This window comes from Dryobates pubescens, chromosome 6 (assembly GCF_014839835.1).
Source record: "Dryobates pubescens isolate bDryPub1 chromosome 6, bDryPub1.pri, whole genome shotgun sequence".
Taxonomy (NCBI): Eukaryota; Metazoa; Chordata; class Aves; order Piciformes; family Picidae; genus Dryobates; species Dryobates pubescens.
In genome coordinates, this window is record NC_071617.1 from 11,568,462 (window position 1) to 11,593,448 (window position 24,987).

The 24,987-nt window shown below is 44.4% G+C and overlaps 1 protein-coding gene across 2 annotated transcripts; it reads right to left on the reverse strand.

Moving 5' to 3' along the window:
* Positions 1-1,920: 1,920 nt before the first annotated feature.
* LOC104308653 (pantetheinase) lies at positions 1,921-14,835 on the reverse strand. Of its 2 annotated transcripts, XM_054162594.1 has the most exons (9): positions 14,661-14,835; positions 13,244-13,345; positions 11,485-11,716; positions 11,250-11,380; positions 7,787-7,979; positions 5,527-5,818; positions 3,853-4,226; positions 2,559-2,729; positions 1,921-2,323 (listed from the first exon to the last, which is right to left on the reverse strand). In XM_054162594.1, exons 2-9 carry the CDS (start codon positions 13,279-13,281, stop codon positions 2,180-2,182), a joined length of 1,575 nt encoding a protein of 524 aa, XP_054018569.1. In that variant the 5' UTR covers positions 13,282-13,345; positions 14,661-14,835; the 3' UTR covers positions 1,921-2,179. The 2 variants fall into 2 exon arrangements, with proteins under 2 accessions (XP_054018569.1, XP_009908162.2); XM_009909860.2 differs by lacking the exon at positions 13,244-13,345.
* Between the last annotated feature and the right edge of the window lie 10,152 nt (positions 14,836-24,987).

The following is a 24,987-nucleotide window of genomic DNA, read 5'->3' on the forward strand; positions in this document are numbered from 1 at the left end:
CACTATGGTAGAAATGACTATGCTATGCAACATGTGAGTGGCTATTTACACCTGAAAACAGAAAAGGTCATGTGGTGCACAGCAGTGACAATCAGTGCTGGAGTTTGGAGCAACATCTCCATAACAGAAGCACATGGGGCTGTGTGAGGCAGCACATCAATATCCCCCAGAGGAGCCAAGATGGGGGGAAACACAGAGAAGCATGGGAAAAAGGGACAGGAATACCTCTCCCCCTCCCCAAGGCTGTGGTTGGTGACAGGCCCTTTGCCCCAAGCCGCATGTCAGGCACAGACCTCCATGCTAGGGCAAGCTAGAGCATGCAGAAAACTGATGGTAATCAGTTTCTGCCCTTTTTGGCTTTTGGAATATGCTTTTTGGTAGCATTTCACAACACAAATTAGCATAGGTATTTAAACAGGTAAGCTGCATAGCACTCACCCTCTCTTTCTTGGGTTTTTCACACATACACACACACACACACACACACACTCGTGGATTAGGCAGCTGCAGTTACAGAAGGATTTTCTGATTAAAAGACACCAGAGAAATTCCCGTAACTGGGAATTGTTAGTAGAGGTAAGATATTGCTTTTCCAAATACCGTCTCTCAAATTATTTGTAACCATTCCAGCATGGATTCAGGAAGGGTAGGTCCTGCCTGACCAACCTGATCTCCTTCTATGATCAGGTGACCACCTGATGGGTGTGGGGCAGGCTGTGGATGTGGTCTACCTGGACTTCAGCAAGGCCTTCGACACCATCCCCCATGGTAAACTCCTGGCCAAGCTGTCAGCCCATGGCTTGGACAGCAGCACTCTGTGCTGGGTTAGGAACTGGCTGGAGGGCCAAGCCCAGAGGGTGGTGGTGAATGGTGCCACATCCAGCTGGCAGCCAGTCACTAGTGGTGTCCCCCAGGAATCAGCGCTGGGCCCCATGCTCTTTAATACCTTTATCAATGACCTGGACTTTAATACCTTTATCAATGACCTGGACGAGGGGATCAAGTCCATCATCAGTAAGGTTGCAGAGGAAACCAAGCTGGGACAGGTGTTGATCTGTTTGAGGGTAGGAGAGCTCTGCAGAGGAACCTTAACAGGCTGGACAGGTGGGCAGAGTCCAAGGGCATGAGATTTACCACATCCAAGTGCTAGATTCTGCACATTGGCCACAACAAACCCATGCAGTGCTACAGGTTGGGGTCAGAGTGGCTGGAGAGTGGCCAGGCAGAAGGGGACCCGGGGGTACTGGTCAATAGTAGGATGAACATGAGCCAGGAGTGTGCCCAGGTGGCCAAGAAGATCAAAGGCATCCTAGCCTGTATCAGGAACAGTGTGGCCAGCAGGAGCACAGAAGTCATTCTCCCCCTGGACTCAGCACTGGTTAGGCCATACCTTGAGTCCTGTGTCCAGTTCTGGGCCCCTCAGTTCAGGAAAGATGTTGACTTGATGGAACATGTCCAGAGAAGGGCAACAAAGTTGGTGAGGGGTTTGGAGCACAAGCCCTATGAGGAGAGGCTGAAGGAGCTGGGGTTGTTTAGCCTGGAGAAGAGGAGGCTCAGGGGAGACCTTATTGCTCTCTACAACTACGTGAAAGGAGGTTGTAGCCAGGTGATGACTGACTCAACCCCCTCATCCAGATCATCAATGAAGACGTTAAGGTCTTTTCCAACCTTATTGATTCTATGATTCTATGACTATTCTGTGCTGCCATGTGCCACACAACAGGCACCAATGGCATAAAGGCAATAAAAGCAAAGCAATACAAACGGGGTGGGGGGGGAAGTTTAAGTAATATATCAGAGGCAAAGCATTCTTGAGCTTTTTTGTATAATAGTGCCATAAAGCAGCTTTCACTGTTTTTATTTACTGTTCTCATAATTATCTGCAATTACATTTCAGTAAGAATGTATCCTCTGGCTCACAACACAGTTTTTCTGATTGCTAGAAAAACAAAAGTCCAGAAAACAGAGAAACACAACTGCCATTTTGCACTAATAAAAGGTTAGTAATCTTATGAAATAGAATAGATACTTGCCAACAAGTAGTAGCAATAAAATATTCTGGCTGCATAATTACTAAACAAAGAACACTGGTAAGTTTGAGCAACTCTAAATAAGAAACATAATTGGGATTGCTGTAGTAGAGGATGCTGTATCTCCTTTAGATTAACAGTGTACAGCTTCAGTTATGGAAATACTGTGGCAAGTTGGTGTTTGTAGGGTTTATATCAAGATGATCCTTTTCATACCATCGCCCAAAAAGTGTCACAGTGACGACTGGTTTTGTTGGTCTTGTCTTGCTTACCAAGCGCCCATCATTCAACACCTGATTGAAAACAGTGAGAGGACATGATGAGAATAGCCACAGGGACACGCTAACAGCTCAGAAAGATGTGACAAAACAGGAAGAAGGCATGTCAAACCACATCTCTTACTGATTACTTCATTAAAAGGCATTTAATCCATCTATTTATTCACTATGAGCAAGTTCACTTTGGCTGTTTCAAGACAGTTTATTTCATTACTATTCCACATGACACAGCTCCAGGGTGCCCCATTACCTCAAACTCCCTAGGTGCCAGCTGCACCTCGCTGTACAAGACTTCTGGAAAGACGTAGTTGGTGCCAAACGTGCCACTGAGGGAGAACATCTCAAACTTGGTCTGAGCTGTCTCCACTGGCTGCCCACACGTGTTCAGGTCTGTGCTCTTGCACTTGAGCAGCGTGCATATCTGTGGGGAGGGGAAGACAGCAATATCCTGTAGCCACTGATATGCAACTAGCATATTGACTAACAGAAGTAACTAAAGAATAATAGATAGGCACAGTAACTTAAGTGTGAAGGTAAAGAAGGTTTTAAGTAAATTCAGCCAGGATGTAACTCTCTGTCTTCCCAAACACTTGGTTAAAAGAGAGGAGTGGACATTTCCACTAGAAGTCACATGCCATTTGAGTAAATGACAAAAAATTAACATCTCTTAAATTAAATTACCAGTGTATTTAATAAATCACAGAATCACAGGAATATTCAGGTTGGAAAAGACCTTCAGGATCACCAAGTTCAACCGATAACCCTACTCGACAAGGTTCACTCCTAAACCATATCCCCAAGCACAACATTCAAATGATCTTTAAACACAACCAGGGTTGGTGACTCAACCACCTCCCTGGGCAGCACATTCCAATGCCTGACCACTCTTCCAGTGAAAAACGTTTCCCTTATGTCCAGTCTAAACCTACCCAGTTGCAGCATGAGGCCATTCCCTCTTGTTGTATCACTTATTACCTGTGAGAAGAGACCAGCACAAGCCTCTCTATAATGTCCTTTCAGGTCATTGTAGACAGCAGTAAGGTCACCCCTCAGCCTCCTCTTTTCCAAACTAAACAGCCCCAGCTCCCTCAGCTGCTCCTCATAAGATTTATTCTCCAAAGAGAATCATATCTTTCACAAAGATAGATATGATTTTTGATGACATTTGATGAAGATTAGAAATGATTCAGAACACTTATTTCAGATAGTCACAAAAAGGGGACCTAAATTTAGCCAACATGGCATGCCTAAAGAAAAAATCAGTGAGAAGCTTCAGAGGTTTAGTGACCTTCACTGCTTTTGTTGGATTTAAAGGTAAGCAGGCTCAGATAGATGTTTATAAACATTTAGCCAGCGTGCCCCTTCCTTAAAGGCACAGCCTCAAGCGGTCACAATAGTATAGCAACTACTTCCCTTTGCTAAGGAACATGACATCAGAACTCCATCACACAAGAAAGGCATTGCCTTTTTCCCCTATGGAGCTGAAGGTTTCTCCTGTAAAGAAGATTCCTAAAGTAACTAACCCCTCTCCAAAGTGTCATTACCTGCAAATAGTACTGTCCTTCAACAACATGAAGCCCATCAAAAGCACCCAGCACATAAACTTCATCTTCTCTTTTCCCTGCCATCTTGTAGCTCAAGTGACAGCAGAGGTCTTTCTGGCAAACAGTGAGATTCCCCTCAGGTTTAGTGATGTCAGTGAAAGTGAACTTGTCATGGAAGATGAGTCCTCCAAATTCATGGTCATTGCGTGAAAACCTTTCAACACGCGACGCATGTGAGTTCCACTTGACATCAGGTGAGGAAGCAGAAGAAAGGCGAGGGTGTGAATCTAGTTCAGCAATGAGGAGGTGACCATCCTCAGTTTTCATATTGTAGTAGTATGTTCTGGCTCCATCTGGTGCATAAATACCACTCCCTGAGGAGAGCATAATAATGGTCAGTCTATAAAGAATAAAGAATTTCATATTGGTTTTTCAATTGTGCCTCCTGCCAACTTACAGAATAGAATTAGGATAGGATAGGATAGGATAGGATAGGATAGGATAGGATAGGATAGGATAGGATAGGATAGGATAGGATAGGATAGAACTAACCAGGTTGGAAAACACATTTGAGATCATCAAGTCCAACCCCTCACCCAAGACCATCTAATCAACAAAACCATGGCACCAAGCACCCCATCCAGTCTCTTCTTAAACAATCCAGTGATGGTGACTCCACCACCTCCCTGGGCAACCCATTCCAATGGCCAATTACTCTTTCTATGAAGAACTTCTTCCTAACATCCAGCCTAAACCTCCCCTGGTGCAGCTTGAGACTGTGTCCTCTTGTTCTGGTGCTGGTTGCCTGGGAGAAGAGACCAACCTCCACCCAGCTACAACCTCCCTTCAGGTAGCTGTAGACAGCAAAAAGGTCTCCCCTGAGCCTCCTCTTCTTCAGGGTACGCCTGTCCTGGTGAACACAGAAGAAATAGCAGCTGTCTATCCCCACTTACACTATCAGAGGACTCATCTCTACATGGGGAATTCACACCTGAGCAGTGTCAAGTGACAAGAGACATCAAAGAACATCTGTCATACCCATCACTGCTGAAGAGCCACATAAAATGGACAAGCAGTAGCCTGTCAGGCATTTTAAATGAGAAGCCCCAAGCCATTACTGTGGTTTCACAGCTCAGTGAAGATACTAGCCTAGCTGAAATAATCCTATAAAGTAAGATCTAGAAAATCAATGCTAGATTCTTAAAAAGAAATGCAGGCTTTTGGCAGTGTTACTGCAACAGGTCTGAAAAATTTCTTTTTAATGCTTTTCCATGACTGTTAAATGTAGCTACAAATAAGTCTTTCATTTGGCCAGAATAAATGGAGCCATGTATGTAGTTTACAAGAGTAGGTACAGTTTGGCATTCAGTCCCAGACTTAGAGGTGGAAATGTAAAGAGCCTAAGTTTCAGATGTTTTTCCTCAGGTAGAAGGGGCAGTAACTCATTACCTGTTTAGAGGTGCTAAAAGAAAGAAAGGAAAATCCTAAGAAGCTAGGGCAAAGAAAACATCGCACTCTTTGCTGTACATCACATGGCACCAGTAGAGACGGGATTTGTCAGATTTAAAATCTGGTGACCAGACACTTCACATTCCAGCTAAAGTTACCTTGTAGAAGAGGGATAAAAGAATTCATGGTTATAAATGTTTTTCAGACAGATTGAGAATTGATTACCTGTCATAGACATGTTGGTGCAGTGTGTATCGGCAGCTAAGAAGTTGACACCCATGCCCATAGCCCAGGCAGAATGAAACTCAACTGCAGTCAGAAATGGTAGGACATTCATCCAAGCTGTCGGGAAGAGCACAGTGTCCACCTGCAACTTGCTCACCAGGACCACAGCAGGCTCATGGAAAAGGATGTCAAAGCAAGTGAAAATGCCAAACTTCCCAAAGGGGGTCTCAAATGTGACAGCTTCTGGCTCTTTTGGGTAATCAAATTGAGTTTCTGACATAAAGAGATTATACTGCAGGGTAAGAAAAATAAACACTGGTTAAAAGCACTTATTGCAATATCCTGGAGTCCTTTCCTAAAACCATTCAGAACAACCAGAGAAGTGTTTTGACCTATGTTTGAAGCTTTCACATATAGGAAGTCAAGATAAAATTCTGTGGTGACCACAGGGCACAAAAGGTGGATATGGACAAACATATTGCCATGGCATCTAGCTAGGAAAGCAGGCTGCTATCTGCATGTCTGTTGGTGTTACCCACCTGCATCTCCTGTAAAGAATAATCTTTCCATTCTCCCCACCTAGTTTATAATTCTGGTGACCTGAAAGATGCACATTAAAATAAAAATAAAGGAAGAGAAGCATGAAGGATCTAGTTCCCAAAGACAGAATTTATGACCCTGGTGTAGAGATACACAGAAGTACACAGACGGGAAGCACACAGCTCCAGCAGGAAGCATGACAGCACTGGGAGACTGCAGAGCAAAGAAGAAAAAAAGGCAATAGCAATGGGGGGAAGTAGATCATCTTAGCCAACACAAAAATACAAGTTAGCAACATTTGAGTCACCATCACCGGAGGTATTTAGGAAGAGACTGGATGAGGCACTTAGTGCCATTGTTTAGTTGATTAGACGGTGTTGGGTGATAGGTTGGACTTGATGATCTCAAAGGTCTTTTCCATCCTGGTTAATCCTATCCTAGTCTATTCTATTCTCCGCTTTCCAACATTTTCTTTCTTCCTTCACATTCATGTTTACTAAAAGAGTTGTTAATCTTCATGTGGCATGGAGAATAAAGATGTGTACAGAATAAGAAAAGAGGTTTGAGTTTATTGAACTTGCCACTTAGTGCCTGGGTCATGCCACACTGGCACACAGGGAATCAGACTCACATTACTAGGGTCCCCCCTCACCCAGTTTGCTCACAAATAAATGTCCTAGTACCTGAAGAATCAGAGAATCATAGAATCAGTCAGGGTTGGAAGGGACCACAAGGATCATCTAGTTCCAACCCCCTTGCCATGGACAGGGATACCCCACACTAGATCAGGCTGGCCAGAGCCTCATCCAGCCTGCTCTTAAACACCTCCAGGGATGGGGCCTCAACCACCTCCCTGGACAACCCATTCCAGGGCTTCACCACTCTCGCGGTGAAGAACTTCCTCCTCATGTCCAGCCTGAATCTCCCCACCTCCAGCTTCATTCCGTTCCCCCGAGTCCTTTCACTACCTGATATCCTAACAAGTCCCTCCCCAGCCTTCTTGTAGGCCCTCTTCAGATACTGGAAGGCCCCAGTAAGGTCACCTCGGAGTCAGGAGAACCAGGTGAAATATTGCCTGTAACACGTTAAACAACTGACTTCAGTTTAGCCACATTGGCATGCTATCTGGCAGATGCGCCCTAAACATTGATGAACCCTGCAGGCAAGCACATAAAACTGGAAGCAGATATATTCTTTGAATGAAAATGTTTCAATGCCCTCATCTGTCTTCACACTCAGTTTATGTCTTGTGGTTTTGCCATGATAATTCCTGCTTTGCAAAAACATCATTAGTTAAAAAAACCCCAAGTTCAGGAAAGAGTCCATCTTCCCTAAATCAGACAGACTGCTCATCTAAGACAAGATGCAGATGAACCTTGTAAAATCCTGGAACATGAAGAGGTAGTCTGGTGAAAATCTGCCACTAAACATGCTTCATAGGCAGAATTTTCAGTGAGAGAGTTCATGAACAAAACCCTATGCCACTAAATTGGACTTGAGAAATCACTTTTCATTCCAATCTCTTGTGAGAAATATGACAGCAAATGCAAATCTGGAGTCAACACTTCACAGCAAGAGAGAAATTCTTTTACATTATAAAAATTATAAAACAGAAACAAAAATCTACCATGAGGCAATGAGTGGCATTTAATTCTCATGCCAAACGGAGACATTTTGGAAGTAGTGGAAAAACAGCTCCTGATTTCCACGGCCACTTTACCTTGTGGTAACGAGCCACCAGTTTCCCCTCTGGATCAAAGACAACATTGGTATTGTACTGATAGCGACCATCGCTGGGGCAGCTGGGATCACTGGAGTTACACAGCTTCTTGTCCCCAATGTTTGCAACCACATAGATGGAGTTCTGCCTGGCCATGCAGCTGAGTCGTTCCTGCACTGGAGCAGGAGCAAATCTAAGGTATTTTAGGGAAAAGAACAAATAAAAATCATTTTAAAATCTGCCTGTGGTGTCCATCACTGGCATGCTGAGGGCCTGCTGGCAGCATTTTTATCCTGTTGTCATGGCAGGGCAGGCAGATACACAGGATTGCCTCCTGCACCTTGAGGCCCTGGAGCATTCTCATTGGTGTCCAGAAGAACATGCCACCCCTGGGCTGCCTGTCAGCACCCCTTGGCACCTGGAATGTGCTGTGCAGCAAGCAAATAATTCTAAGGCTGGGAAAGGGTAGGAGAGGAATTGCTGGGCAGAGGAAAAGACAAACTTGGTGTTTAGCACAGTGGCATCTGATGACTGAAGCTCTGGGCCTATGACACACCAAGCAGAGTTGAGCTGTGGAATAGTATCATCATAGCAATTCATTTCCTCCCCCAGCTGGAAGCACACAATCCTCTAGTTATGGCATAAGCAGCAGTTGGACATTCATGAGTCATGTGCCATAAACTGACACCATCTCTGAAGTAACCATACCAAGCCAGAAAGAGAGCAGACATCCATCTGAAGTTGGTAATGCATGTGGCTTTGCAAGGTGCGCATGGGCCACACAGGAGGACCACCAGGCAGGACACATATATAGCACCAAAGAACAGGGCTTGCCAGACTGTGATAATAGGTGTTACATTCTCAAAAGCCACTAATGAAAATGCCAATTAAGAGCAGTGAAGAGACACCACAGATCACATTCACAACTCACTGTGCAAAGAACTGGAATAAAGACCTGCTCAGACACACAGTACCCCACAGATCACATTCAGTGAGTGAAAGGCTCCATGTATTTTAGCTACGTATGTCTCAGCTACTTATGCACTTCTATCTGCTGTGAGTCTTCCTCTCTAGACCACTGAGGAATTACACCCTCACAGATGTAATAATATGCTCTAAGTACATCATCATTGAGCAGATGTAGAAAGCCATGGTGAAAAAGGCAGACCATGGCTGGAGTTCAATTGCTGAGTACTTACTGCATGCTGTACAGATATGAAGTCCAGCACTCAACTACAGGTTATCCTGTTCCTGATAGAATATGATGCTTGTATGACAGATCAGTTTAGGAAAGATGTTGACTTGCTGGAACGTGTCCACAGAAGGACAACAAAGCTAGCGAGAAGTTTGGAGCACAAGCCCTATGAGGAGAGGCTGAGGGAGCTGGGGTTGCTTAGCCTGGAGAAGAGAAGGCTCAGGGGAGACCTTATTGCTGTCTACAACTACCTGAAGGGAAGTTGTAGCCAGGTGGGGGCTGGTCTCTTCTCCCAGGCAACCAGCACCAGAACAAGAGGACACAGTCTCAAGCTGCACCAGGGGAGGTTTAGACTGGATGTTAGGAAGAAATTCTTCACAGAGATCATGAATGCCCATTGGAATGGGCTGCCCGGGGAGGTGGTGGAGTCACCATCACTGGAGGTGTTTAGAAGGAGACTTGATGGGTTGCTTGGTGCCATGGTTTAGTTGATTAGATGGGGTTAGATGATGGGTTGGACACGATGATCTCGAAGGTCTCTTCCAACCTGGTTAATTCCTATTCTATTCTATTCTATTCTATTCTATTCTATTCTATTCTATTCTATTCTGTCATGTTCTACAGTACAGACTCTAGCAATGTGGACTTTATCTGATCTTAAATATGAAAAACTATGATTAAAAGTTTCTGGGCTTGTAGCCCAAACTCAGAAGTTTGGACTTTTGACTACTGAACTCATCAACTCTATTATTAGCTGCTCAGTAACTAGTTCTTGGCTGTTCACAGAAATGGCATGTGTGCTTTTGTTTGAACACAGCACTTGTAAGAAAAAGCAAACAAACCAACAAAGCAAATAAAAACAAATGTATGTTATGAACATACAATCCATTCTATTAAAAATAATATGAAAAAAAAGCCCTGAAAGCAGAATCAATCATAGAATCATAGAATCAGTCAGGGTTGGAAGGGACCACAAGGATCATCTAGTTCCAACCCTTCTGCCATGGGCAGGGACACCTCACTAGATCAGGCTGGCCAGAGCCTCATCCAGCCTGGGCTTAAACACCTCCAGGAATGGGGCCTCAACCACCTCCCCGGACAATCCATTCCAGGGCTTCGCCACTCTCATGGTGAAGAACTTCCTCCTCATGTCCAGTCTGAATCTCCCCACCTCCAGCTTCATTCCGTTCCCCCTAGACCTATCACTACCTGTTACCCTAAGTCCCTCCCCAGCCTTCTTGTAGGCCCCCTTCGGATACTGGAACGCCACAATAAGGTCACCTCGGAGCCTTCTTTTTTCCAGACTGAACAGCCCCAGCTCCTTCAGTCTGTCCTCATGAGAAGCAGCATGTCTGGCATTAAAGCTTTTCCCAGACCCCAAAATCAAGATGCTTCCTGTACAGTCAGTAAGCTAAAGTCTGCATATTGGCTGAATTTCACTTTTAGGAAAGTGTCCAATTCAAGAAAAAATGTTGTTTGTTTGTTTGTTTGTTTGTTTTTTAATGTACTCTCATCAATAAGTCTTGGACTTGTTATATTTTGTCATGCAACTTACCTTTGTATAAAACTTTGATTGAAACTTGCTGTTGTGTCAAAAGCATTAGCAGTTCTTAGGCATTTACTGCAAGCAGCTCATGACTTCATGACTCACGAGTTTGAAATCATAGTTACAGTTTGAAGGGGGAACTTTAGCCTAGTCCATGAATGCAAAGACTAAAAGTAAAATAAATTCCCATTGGAAGCAAAAGGAAAATAATGGTAAGATCTATATAATTCATTGGATTGCTAAGGGGCATACAGAGCAGAGGCATAAACAGTTCTCTCTGTTCTTCTGTCGCTACTGCTTGCTACTTTCCTCTCTCTCTCTCTGCTTTCTACTTTCCTCTCTCTCTCTCTCTGCTTGCTACTTTCCTCTCTCTCTCTCCTGTAGCCTTGCCAGGGTATCTGTTTTGACTACTGCACAGGGTAACAGGGAGCAGGGAGGGAGTGGGGGAGGAGGTGAACAGATTCCCTGGCTCCATCCAGGAGGAACTGAGGAGTTTCTGTGTTGTTTATAAACTGTAAATATATATATATATGGTACATATATTGTATATTTTGTACATACTCATTGCATTTCATATTTCTAGATTGCAATTTGCTTTTAAATATAGCTGAGCTAGTCTGGCAATTCATCTGGGGGGGGGCTAATTTCTCCAAACTAGTTGTGGGGTAATCACAACCCTACACACACACAAATCACTGCAGAAAGAAAAACACTAAAATCACCTTGTAGAGTCCGTGCAGGGAATCCAGTTCACTGCTGGATCAGGGATATCCTCCAGGTAGGGGTAGATGGTTTCTCTCGAGAAACGCCAGCCATAGATGCCATCTTCTGGAGTCACAATTATGTGGGCACCCTGACACAACAGATTCCAGTAAGAATTCATCCATCAGTGGATAACCAGGATGGGCAGCAGCAGAAGAAAACACAAATTAACAATGCTCAAAATATACCTTGTACCTGTTGGGCAGCTTCCTTGATGGCCCCTTCCAAGACACCCATGTTTTTGTTCATCAGGGCCAAAGCCTCCTCAGGAGAAACAGGCTTGTCAGTGACATCTGGCAGGATGACTGCATGCTCATAGACGGCTGCAATGAAGGTGCTGGAGGCAAGGGCCTGAAGGATTGTGAGTCCCAACACTGCAGCATGCAGGAGAAGGTGGGAAGTGAGCATGGCTGGTGTCTTGCAGCTTCTGAGTTGGGCATGAAGAATACAAAGTGGACAGAAACAGGAGAAGTAAAGATTAATGAGTTTCCTTTGGACATAAACTTCTATTGAGCAATCTAGGAAGGTACAGTGTAGTCCTGCCACGAACCAGGAATCAACTGTTCCTGTGATAGACTGGAAAGAATGAAAGTACACACTAAAGAAGTTGCAATGCTGAGCAATGCAGAGACTAATTGTACCAATATAAAATCAAGTCATTGAACACATGGCTAGAAAGAGCAGTTCAAGTTTCATTGTTACACTTCTCGGTCATTGATTGCAATTGACTTTTGCTATCTGTGTTGGCTCAACCAAAGTTGAGGTGAAAGGTGGTCTTCTGGGGAGTTTGAGTAGCAGAACTGAGGGTCTTAAAAATGGGTTTACTCTAATGTCTTCAGACTCCCTAATTCCTGCGCTATGTGTCAGTGTGTGCAGCTTGCTTCCCTGAGTTTCTTTGTATCAAAGTCCTGTCATTACAACCTTACTGTCGTTAGTTGCCAGCAATACAACCACACCTGCCCCTTGCACTTATCCCAGCGGCTTTCCGAGTCATTTCTGTTTAGCTATGCATCACTTTCCAACAGTCATCTGTCAGAAAAATCTGCATCTAGAGGGAATGTTTTCCCCTGAAATCAGGCAGGTAAGTACTTTTTAGCTGCAGTATTCTCATTTGGAAAAGTCTTTCTGAATAGTGGGAAGCAGAATAGGCTGCCTACCCTCAACTACAAGCGAACTATCATTGTAGAGTTGTCTCAGAAAAGACAGAATTTAGGGTGATTGCAAGCACTGAAGAGTTCCTTAGAGCAGGAGGTTGAAATCCACTGATTGAGGGTTTCAACCATTAGAAACATTGATTTGCATATGGCATTGTTCACTGCTTCTGTACTTTGCAGTACTTCCATTACTAGATACAGCGTGCTCATTCAGGAGCCTTAAATATGAGCCTTTAAAAGACTGCAAGAGATTTCAGTGGTAACATTGGAGTAGCATTGGAGTATATTTCCCTCACCCTATTTTTCTTACCAAATGAAATACACAATGAGTCACATTAAATACAAGCAGACATAAGTCTGAAGGAGGAAGCAGCAAATGCTCCCTTGTTTAAAAACTGCTAGAACAACAGCCCAGAAATGTGAGTGCCCTGGCAGGGCTGAGCAGAAAAAGTTGCAAGCACAGAGGCCTTACAAAGTTCATGTCACACCACCACGACAGGGGTTTCTGTAGTACAGTGGGATAGGGCACCATCACATACAGCCTGCAGATCTGGGAGCTCTCCCAGGAGCAAGAAATTAATGCCAGTTAAACAAACCAACCTACTGAACCCACTAAATAAAACTTGGAAGCTGCAGCAGTCCAGGCTCTGCATGGCTGTGGGCAATGTAAAAGGAAGCTTACCCTAGAGCTCCCTCTACTTTTCACACCTCCACCCTTCTCATCTGTTCTTCCCACACTGGTACTGCCCTTTCCCCTGTCTCTGCTACTGCCTGGGGATGCCAGTTATCTGAGGATTTACCTTTGTGAAACAAGCTGTGGTAGCATCAAATTCGGCATCCTAGCAGTAGAGGTAGTCTCTCTTGAGATTGTAGTCGTGCTCCTTCTTTTGTGCTAAGAGAGACTGCATGGAAAACCACTCCTTATTCAAAGGGTTAATCTTACTGTAAAGACTGTGAAAGGTCACATCTGCAACCATGCAATCTGCACAGCAGTGAGGAAATGTGGGCAGGGGTGAGTAAATCAACTCGGTGAGGAAACCAGAAGCTGCTCAGTTTTCTCAAGAGCACACAGTTATGCTGCTTAGCTGTAACTACCACCACGTCCTAGTGCACAGACAGATATGTAGAGATACATTACTTTTTCTCCACAAACAAGCAGAGTGTTTTCCATTACCTCTAGTATATGAATTGTACAGGGTTATGATTTAATACATTTCCAGACTAAAATCTTGGGTTTACAACATTCACTTTGTCCAAAAAATGCATTTTGTATTCTGCAAGTATTATTTATTTTAAGACATTGGCCAAATTAAACATGAAAAAAAAAAGTTACTTCAAAACAAACTTGCAGAACAAACAAAAGAATTAACCACGCAAAGAGATCTTAGCCAAGTAATCCAGCCCACTTGCTTTGAAAGTGCAGTTGGCAGGGCCTAAACCAGGGCAGCTGCCAGTGCATTCAACCTGTTCACTAGCCTTTCCCTATACCTGCCTCCCCCTAACACCAGTACAAGCAACCATTTCAAAGGAAGACACATATGCAGCTGCAAAATGGCTCATTTTGAGGATTTTTGGTATGGACCCTCTTGACTGCTTGAAGAAGGTGACACGGATATCAATAGTTTTGTTGCAAGGAAATTTTCCACACCCTAAAGCTGTGGCCAGAAAGACTCCAGAAGGCTCCTCTGCCACAGAGGAGTGTTTAAATCACCTAAATAATCACAGCCAAAAGCACTTGCAGAAGTGATTTTAATATGCATTTGTTAAAGAGTGACATAAGACAGCACAGTGGCAAAATTCACTCTATTACCTACTACACAGATCCTACACAGCCTTGAGGTAGTAGCAATTTAAGATTTATAAACACTCTTAGAATAAATCACAAGATTAGATTGACCGTTTCTTAACAATACTTAATCATCAGCAATTATCAGAGTGATTTAATAAAACTTACAGTGACCTAATTGGCAGGGGGGTGGGAAATAAGTGATCTTTAAGGTCCCTTCCAACCCAAAAGATTCTATGATTAAAGATTTGAAAATAGCAAGGTTCACACGAGACTGACAACAAAGTTCCCTGGATTGAATCCCACACCCATGCTAATAGACACACACAGATGTAGGGGTTAAGCTGCTCTCCTTTTGCAAGTTGTAATAAATTGTCGGTGCCAAAAGATCTTTGAAACCTCACAAAATCCAGCTGTAGTTAATTACTCACTGTTCTCCTTTGTCAGTATCTGTCAGCAGACAATCTTTGTACCCTTTCTCTTTATCAGCATCTCTCGGTAGACGATCTTGAAAATCTTTGTGGAATCTACTATTTTAAATCCTCACAAAATCTGTTCTCTGAAGCTTTTGTGGAATCTGTCCTGAGAGGTGCCCGAGCTCAGGGGGAATCAGAGTGTGCTAGGGGTTGGAAGGGATCTCCAGGGACCCAGTCCAACCCCCCTGCTAAAGCAGGTTGACCTGGATCAGGTTGCGCAAGAACGTGTCCAGGCACGTTTTGAAATTCTCCAGTGGATATTGACCACCTCTCTGGGAAGTCTGTTCCAGCGCTGAGTCACTCCCAAAGTAAAGGAGTTTTTCTTTACATTTAAGTGAAGCCTTCTGTATTCTGGTTTGTGCCCATTGCCCCTTGTCCTATTGCAAGGCACCAATAAAAACAGTCCAGCCCTATCTTCATGACCTCCACCCTTTAGATATCTATATGCATTCATAAGATCTCCTCTCAGTCTCCTCTTTCCCAGGCTAAAGAGTGCCAGGTCTCTCAGCCTCTCCTCATAAAAGAGATACTCCAGTCCCCCGGTCATCTTTGTGGCAGTCCATTGGACTCTCCAGGTTCCCTGTCTCTTTTGAACTGAGGAGCCCAGAACTGGATACAGTACTCCAGGTGTGGCCTCACCAGAGTAGAGGGGAAGGAGAACCTCCCTCAACCTGCTGGTCACACTGTCAATGCACCCCAGAATACTAGAAGATACAGGGTCACAGCCTCCTGCAGGGTCTCACTTAGAATGGCTGTTTATAGGCTTGCAAGCCAATTGATTTTGGTCAGCATTATTTTCATTTGGCCACAATTCTATTCATGTAATTCTGACTCCTTCCAGAATGGGCTATGATTGAGGCAGCAGGAGTTTCCCAAGGAACAGGAGTTTCAGGTATGGTTAGGGAGTGGAAGAATGTCATAACTCACTGAACTTGTAACCAAATCAAGAACACAATGTTGGATGGACTTGACATCACAATGTGGCCCAGGAGGTCTACGCCATCACGTCCTTCAACAAAGCTGGAGCATGGCATGACAATACATTATACTGTGTGCCAAGCTTTTGGAACAACTTTGTTTTAAGGCTTGTTTTCTTTTCCAAGTAAATGATTAAAGTTCAAACATCAGTCCTCAAAGGTTCTGCTATCTCTGATTCAGAAGAGTGTGTTTTCAAACACTGAGTGGAATAGTGCTGTGGAAATGTTCCACCAAAAATTTCAAAGAATTAAAAATCACTTATTATTGGGCAACAAGCCACTGCTATGTGCCTGAATCCTACCACACAGAGTCAGAAGAATTTACTTTCTATTGTTCTCAGCATCAAGGTCAACCAACACTATTACATAAAACCACATTCAGAACTGCGCAGCAGAGTAGTTTATTTTTGCCTCGAGTCAACAAATCAAATTGATTTTGCAGCAAAATGTCTATCCAGTTAGATAAGACAAGCTGAGAAATAGACTGTTATTATAATTATGGATATTAAAACTAATTAACATTATTATCCATTATTGTTAATTAGCATTACAGAAACAAGCATGTGAGAACATGCTGTGAAATCAGGGTGTAGCTTGCTCTGTGTGTGGAGGGTCCTTTTCGTACCAGCTCACAAAGAGTGTTACACTCAAAACTGGCTTTGATGTAGTTGTCTGACTTACCAGATGACCATCAGTTAGTATCTAGTTATGGAAAAGTAAAATAAACAGGAACATCAGCAAAGCAGTAGTATTGTATGACAAACAAGGATCCTTACTGGTGCTGACCTAATTGAGAGATGTGGTATCTCACTCAGAGCTACCAGAAAATCTGAAACTACTCTTCTGTCTTCAGCGAGATCTTGTTCTAGGAGACTAGGAGACTGAGAAGGCAGCTGGCAAATATGGATCTGCTGTATGAAGGCACCCAGGAAAATCTGTAAGAAGAGACTGGATAGGGTGCTTGGTGCCATGGTTTTGTTGATTAGATAGTGTTGGATGATAGGTTGGACTTGATGATCTCAAAGGTCTTTTCCAACCTGGTTAATTCTATTCTAAAAAAAGTAAAGTGGCCTTGAACTCAAGCCAGTTACTGAAATAGAGGACACTGATACTGCTACTCTGCTTTCTAGTGGCTTTCTGACCATGTTAGAAATGTCAGCCAGCTCACGGGACTGTCCCTTGAGTTCCCCAGGATCCAGCTACACTGTGCAAGCCTTCTGGAAAGGCCCTTCTGCTGAGGGAGAATGTTATCAAGCCATGTCCACCAGCCTGCCCTTATGTGTTCAGGGCAATAGGCATATCTACAGGAAAAAGTATACAAAAAAGCAAAATATCACAAAATTTTCAACAATCACAAGCTGGATTTGATTGTAACAAAAGCTGTCATGATGACAAAATGATCCAATATATCTAATTATGTATTTAGGCCAAGAGGATTCATGAGTGGAACTTGAAACTTTGCAAGAAGACAGATCTTTGCCAGCACCCTAGCAAAGTATAGTGTCAGTGTGCACACATCTGTTTGTAAGCTATGTGTGCATTCATGCATAGTACATATGCATTTAGTCATAGATCACAGTATCACAGTATCACAAAGCTTGGAAGAGAGACCTCAAAGATCATCGAGTCCAACCTGTCACCACAGACCTCATGACTAGACCATGGCACCAAGTACCACGTCCAATCCCCTCTTCAACACCTCCAGGGACGGTGACTCCACCACCTCCCTGGGCAGCCCATTCCAATGGCTAACGACTCTCTCAGTGAAGAACTTTCTCCTCACCTCGAGTCTAAACTTCCCCTGGTGCAACTTGAGACTGTGTCCCATTGTTCTGCTGCTGGTTACCTGGGAGAAGAGACCAACCCCTTCCTGGCTACAACCACCTTTCAGGTAGTTGTAGAGAGCAATGAGGTCTCCCCTGAGCCTTGTCTTCTCCAGGCTAAACAATCCCAGCTCCCTCAGCCTCTCCTCACAGGGCTGTGCTCAAGGCCTCTCCCCAGCCTTGTTGCCCTTCCCTGGACACGTTCAAGTGTCTTGATGTCTTTCTTAAACTGAGGGGCCCAGAACTGGACACAGCACTCAAGGTGTGGCCTGACCAATGCAGAGTACAGGGGCACAATGACTTCCCTGCTCCTGCTGGCCACACTATTCCTAATGCAGGCCAGGATGCCGTTGGCCTTCTTGGCCACCTGGGCACACTGCTGGCTCATTTTCAGGCAGCTGTCAATCAGCACCCCCAGGTCCCTCTCCGTTTGGCAGCTCTCCAGCCACTCCAACCCTAGCCTGTAGCTCTGCATGGGGTTGCCATGGCCAAAGTGCAGCACCTGGCACTTGGTCTAGTTGAATGCCATCCCGCTGGACACCACCCACCTGTCCAGTCAGTTAAGGTCCCTCTGCAGAGCCCTTCCACCCTCTGACCAACATTTGCTCCCAACTTGGTGTCATCTGCAAATTTGCTGATGACTGACTCAATCCCCTCATCCAGATCATCAATGAAGATGTTAAAGAGGATGGGGCCCAGCACTGATCCCTGGGAGACGCCACTGGTGACTGGCCACCAGCTGGATGTGGCACCATTCACCACCACTCTCTGGGCTCGGCCCTCCAGCCAGTTCCTAACCCAGCACAGAGTGTTGCTGTCTAAGCCACAAGCTGACAGTTTAGACAGCTGTTTGCTGTGGGGGACGGTGTCAAAGGCCTTGCTGAAGTCCAGGTAGACCACATCCACAGGCCTCCCCACATCCACCAGACGGGTCACCTGATCATAGAAGGAGATCAGGTTGGAGAGGCAAGACCTGTCCTTCCTAAATCCATGTTGGCTGGACCTGAGCCCTTGGCCATCCTTCAGGCGCACAGCTATTGCCACCAGGATAATCTGCTAGATGATGAATAGTAGGTGACCTAGGAAAGTTACTTCAAGTCTGGTTGAGTTTCCTAGAAAACTGAAGCCACATTTACTTGCCTACAGCACATTAAAAAAATCAACACAACAATAAAAAAAAGAGCCTAAGAGCAAAACTTGAAAGATTCAATACACTGGAAAGCCATGTGTATATAAATGCTACAGTCCTATCTGGTTTCTTAACTTTGTTAGATAAACACATTAGATATACCGTTAGCATAACGGTATAAGCCACTGAGCAGATAAAAACAGGTCTCTGTTCTGATAAGAGCAACGCTGTGGAGACAAGGAACATTCAGACTTCTCTCTCTTCTGTACACATATGTGGAAATCTGTGGTAATGGTTGCAATAAGCAGTGTGAGCAATCTGGCAGTGTAGGCCTAGAGCCTGACATGGTGATAGGCTGTGTCCAGCATGGGTGCGGAAGTGGCTAGCAGTATAGCAGAATAGTGCTGTGCCTGCACCGCCTAACCAAAGCAGGACGCTGGTAGCTATAAACACAGAGAGTTGTCTTGGAATAACAGGACGCACACATGCATCAACAACCTCGTGTGTTATTACTAGTTTAACCAATAATCAATAGTGATAGTGTGTGGTCACTCGTGAGGGGCCAATGAAGCCATGCCAGCAATGCCCTCCGAGTTTATATAAGCTGTAAAGGTTTTCTTACTATGCACTTCTTCTATGCACTTCTTACTAGCCTGTCAGCTCTACTGTCTGCTCTGTACTATGCTTGCATTATAATCGAACAACACTGAAGCAATAAAGGAACAATACTAGATCATACTGATCAGCTGTATTGATTCCAATCTCCATCGTCACCAAAGAAATCTCCTTGAGGAGTTTTAGTACAGGGTCAACTCAGGGCCTTCACTTGAATCATTTGTAACACAGACATTTAGAAAAGCAGGATGAACACCACTAATGAAACTGATGTTTTCAGAGAAACCCAAGATATCTCCTTTTAAACCATATCAAAAAGGAGAAAAATGCAAAGGGGCTGTAAGGAAAGTACTACAGAATCACAGAATCACCAAGACTGGAAGAGACCTCAAAGATCATCAAGTCCAACCTGTCACAGACCTCATGACTAAACTGTGGCACCAAGTGCCACGTCCAGTCCCCTCTTGAACACCTCCAGGGACGGTGACTCCACCACCTCCCTGGGCAGCACATTCTAATGGCTAACAGGTCTCTCAGTGAAGAACTAGCCTGGAATAAATCACAGCCTGGAGAAGAGGAGACTCTGGGGTGACCTTATTACTCTCTACAACTACCTGAAGGGAGGTTGTAGACAGACGGATGTTAGTCTCTTCTCCCAGGTGGCCAGTACTAGGACAAGAGGACACAGTCTCAGGCTGCGCCAGGGGAGGTTCAGGCTGGATGTTAGGAAAAAGTTCTATACAGAGAGAGTGATTGCCCATTGGAATGGGCTGCCTGGGGAGGTGGTGGAGTCGCCATCATTGGAGGTTTTCAGGAGGAGACTTGATGGGGTGCTTGGTGCCGTGGGTTAGTTGTTTGGGTGGTGTTGGATTGGTTGATGGGTTGGACGCGATGATCTTGAAGGTCTCTTCCAACCTGGTTTATTCTATGTATTCTATGTATTCTATATGTAACTTTCTCCTCACCTCAAGTCTAAACTTCCCCTGGCACAACTTGAGACTGTGTCCTCTTGTTCTGGTGCTGGTTGCCTGGGAGAAGAGATACATAGAATACATAGAATAGAATACATAGAATAAACCAGGTTGGAAGAGACCTTCAAGATCATCGCGTCCAACCCCCTCCTGGCCACAACCACCCTTCAAGTAGTTGTAGACAGCAATAAGGTCTCTCCTGAGCATCCTCTTCTCCAGGCTAAACAACCCCAGCTCCCTCAGCCTCTCCTCATAGGGCTTGTGCTCGAGGCCTCTCACCAACCTTGTTGCCCTTCTCTGGACACATTCATGTGTCTCAGTGTCCTTCTTAAACTGAAGGGCCCAGAACTGGACACAGTACTCAAGGTGTGGCCTAACCAGTGCTGCTAACCAGCAGCCTTCCCACTGTCCAGATAAAACCAAAGAATCTTTACCTGCAAATAATACTCTCCTTCAACAACATGCAGCCCATCAAAAGCACCCAGAATACATATGTAATTTTCATGCCTTTCTGACATCTTGTAACTCAGATAGCAACAGAGATATGTCCTGCTGGGAAATGGCACCATTTCCTTCAGGTTCAGTGAGCTCTGTGAAGAAGGCTTTAAGCTTGAGTTGAGGAGAAAGTTCTTTACAGAGTTTTTAGCCATTGGAATGTGCTGCCCAGGGAGGTGGTGGAGTCACTGTCCCTGGAAGTGTTCAAGAGGGGATTGGATGTGGCACTTGGTGCCATGGTTTAGTAGTCCTGAGGTGTTGGGTGCCAGGTTGTACTTGATGATCTTTGAGGTCTTTTCCAACCTTATTGATTCTATGATTCTAAGAGATCATGGTAAACAATGAGACTGAAATAGTGATTGTTTGATGAAAGTGGTGCAATCCCAATGGCATGCAATTTCCAGTTAATAGCAGCAGGATAGTCAGGAGAGAGACAGGGGCATGAATACAGTTCTGTCACCAAAAGGTGACCATTTGCCATTTCTGTGCTGTAGTAACATGCACTTGGACCATCTGGCACATAAACACCACTCTCTACAAACACAACATCAGAAAGCTGATGAATGGGATAGGTAAGCAATTTTCACTAAACAAGTTTTATCCTAATGTTTACCAGATTATTTTGAAAGTAAATTAAGCCTTCACAGACTAATCTAATGTTTTTTTGCAATCAATGGAAAGTAGACCAAACTCTGATGTTTCATGCTTTTTAAGTGACAAGATAAGTGTGCTAATTATATGCCATTACATATGATTTAAGTGGCAATATAGTCCTCATTTGAAGCTGCATTGGAGATCAGTATTTCTGATTAAAATGGTAGTACTGTGAAGTCAAACAATTCTGTAAGGAAAAGATACTACTGAAAGTGACATCTTTATGCAAGCTCTTTACAGAAAGACATAAATCTTTAAAGCCCTGAGTAAAACCTATTCATAAAGAATATGAGTCATATGGTGGAGAATTGAAGGAACAGTCCTATTATCTGCTTGTATTTGGAAGATGAAGTTAGGGCTACATTTTAACACCACCAGTAAATCACAGATTATAGATCCTTGGGGACATTAAACTGCTTCTCTGTCACAAAAAGGTTGTACTGCAGGTTTTACTATAGGAAAAGAAGGAATAGAGAGGAAAAAAATAGAAATCATAGTGTTTAAATCAGACTGATATTGAATGCAATTTCCATTCATTTAAACACAAGTAAGGGTGACTGTGGATATATTATATCTTTATTTTGAAAAGAGGAATTCATACTGCTACAGGAGGAGTCAAGCACAAATATTTGCAGATCTGATTTACAGCAGTGAAAGGGATTCACATTAAGTCAGCACAAGTTTAGGAGATTAATGAATATCTCATGTGTTACTTCTTCTTGGGAAGCAGTAAAAACTGAGGACTTACTGAGTTTTAGTTAGTGTAATTTAATTTCTCATTATTAAATTCAGAATGGCAGGAATGAAGATATCTTAAGGCACTGGCTTTCACCTGCCCCCTGACATCTCTCTATAATGATTCTATGTACAAATACATTTAAGTCTTGGAGGCAGCTTTTGTTTCACATCTTGAATCAGCCAAGGATCAGGCACTTCCTGAATGTTGTAAAATCCTCTTACCTTCTGATAACAAGTCATCAGTTTCCTTTCTGAGATAATGTTGGTATTATACTGATATTGACTACCATTTGGGTACATCAGATGACTCAAGTTCTGTGACTTCTGGTCTTCCATATATTTGCAACCACATACATGGAATATTCCTTGCCAGACAGCTCAGTCTTACCCAGCAGGGGTGAGGGAGCAGATCTAAACATCAGGTAAGGAAGAAAGGTAATAAAACATCAGAACCAGTCAATCCATGAGAATGTCAACACTAAGACTACAGATCACGAGAACGACAGGTTTCATTAATTCCTGTCTGATATGACACTATCGTATTCTGTTCAACAGAAGGCAGCGCGATTGCGCCTCCAAGTCCAACGGGCTGAAACTCCAGCGTTACCGCTCGTCACAGAGGGCTTCCTTGCACTGAAAGCGAATCTTGGCACCTCCAAGTCTCCCTCTGCTGCCGCCGTGTGGCACAGCATTGAAACTACACGGGCGCACGGGCTAACCTCAGCTGCTCTGCTTCAGCTCTTGATTTGGCCGCTGTGCTGAGGTAGTTTAGGATTTGTCGTCTCTGTGGTGCGGTTTGTTATCTTTCTTCAAATACTGCAGTTTCCAAAAAATGGTGCAATGTACTCGGGAAAATAACAGAATAAAAAGGCTATCACATCGTGACTCAAAAACGTAAAACTGAAATTGTGCAGTATGTGCTTTCAGTAGCAGCTGTTACTTTATTCCTAATAAACCTATATCTTAATTTTCTACAACATGCACGGAATACAGTACTGAAAGGTAGATTCCGTGAGTTTTTTGTTTCTCATTTAACTAAGTCTTAACCTTTATTAACAGGCATATTAAAATTCACCAATAAAACAAATCTACAGTGTGAAAAAAATTACAAAGTATGATGAAAGAAGTAGTCTGAAGCTATATATGGCAAGCCAGAGAGTGGTGGTGAATGGTGCCACATCCAGCAGGAGGCCAGTCACCAGTGGCATACCCCAGGGATCAGTACCGGGCCCCATCCTCTTTAGCATCTTCATTGATGATATGGATGAGGGGGTTGAGTCAGTCATCAGCAAATTTGCAGATGACACCAAGTTGGGAGCAGATGTTGGTCAGTTAGAGAGTGGAAGGGCTCTGCAGAGGGACCTCGACTGACTGGACAGATGGGCAGAGTCCAATGGAACGGCATTCATCAAATCCAATTGCCAGGTGCTGCACTTTGGCCACGGCAACCCCATGCAGAGCTACAGGCTGGGGTCAGGGTGGCTGGAGAGCTGCCAAACGGAGAGGGACCTGGGGGTGCTGATTGACAGCTGCCTGAATATGAGCCAGCAGTGTGCCCAGGTGGCCAAGAAGGCCAGTGGCATCCTGGCCTGCATTACGAATAGTGTGGCCAGCAGGAGCAGGGAAGTCATTGTGCCCCTGGACTCTGCATTGGTTAGGCCACACCTTGAGTACTGTGTCCAGTTCTGGGCCCCTCAGTTTAAGAAAGACATCAAGACACTTGAACGTGTCCAGGGAAGGGCAACAAGGCTGGTGAGAGGCCTTGAGCACAGCCCTGTGAGGAGAGGCTGAGGGAGCTGGGATTGTTTAGCCTGGAGAAGACGAGGCTCAGGGGAGATCTCATTGCTCTCTACAACTACCTGAAAGGTGGTTGTAGCCAGGAGGGGGTTGATCTCTTCTCTCTAGCAACCGGCACCAGAACAAGAGGACACAGTCTCCAGCTGTGCCAGGGGAAGTTTAGGCTCGAGGTGAGGAGAAAGTTCTTCATGGAGAGAGTCGTTCGTCATTGGAATGTGATGCCCAGGGAGGTGGTGGAGTCACCATCCCTGGAGGTGTTCAAGAGGGGATTGGACGTGGCACTTGGTGCCATGGTCTAGTCATGAGGTCTGCAGTGACAGGTTGGACTCAATGATCTTTGAGGTCTCTTCCAACCTTGATGATTCTGTGATACTGTGAACTACATGATGTCTACCCTCACTCCATTTCACATAAGTTGCTTCAAGACACTTTAAACTATCAGTGACCATTCCTGGATGCAACTGTATTTCCCATCAGACAGGTCCTCTGTGTGCAGCAGGGAACGTATCTTCCAGCATCAGCACGTGGAATCTAGTCCACTTGTGGGCCTTTGAGATGCTCAAGATAAGGGTGTATTCTTTCTCATAACAATCCAACCACAAATGTCATCCTCAGAAGACACAGTGATATGGGCACCCTAGAACCAACGCAGATACTTCCAAAATACCATTAATAAAATGAATAAATGGTCACCATTTACCAGAATGAGTGTCTCTAATTTTTTCATACCTGTCTGGCTGCTTCTGTTGATAGCCTCTTCCAAAACTGTTATATTTTTGTCCACCAGCACCAAGGCACTTCAGTGAAACTGGCACTTCAGTGTCCTCTAACAAGACCATGCTGTGCTGAGATGGCTGCAACATAGCTGTCCAGGACACCCATCTCCAGAGTGGACAGCACCAAGAGCGCAGCAGAGTTACAAGCTTTAGGAAGCCCCATGAAGACAAAGCCTTGCACAACCCCCGTGAATTCCTTGGGGTGGCAAAAAGCTACACCAGGAGATGCAATCACCCTGCCCACAAAGACCCACAATAAAGGCAAAAGAGCCACCAGCATTGAGCAATTTTGCCATTAACCACAAGC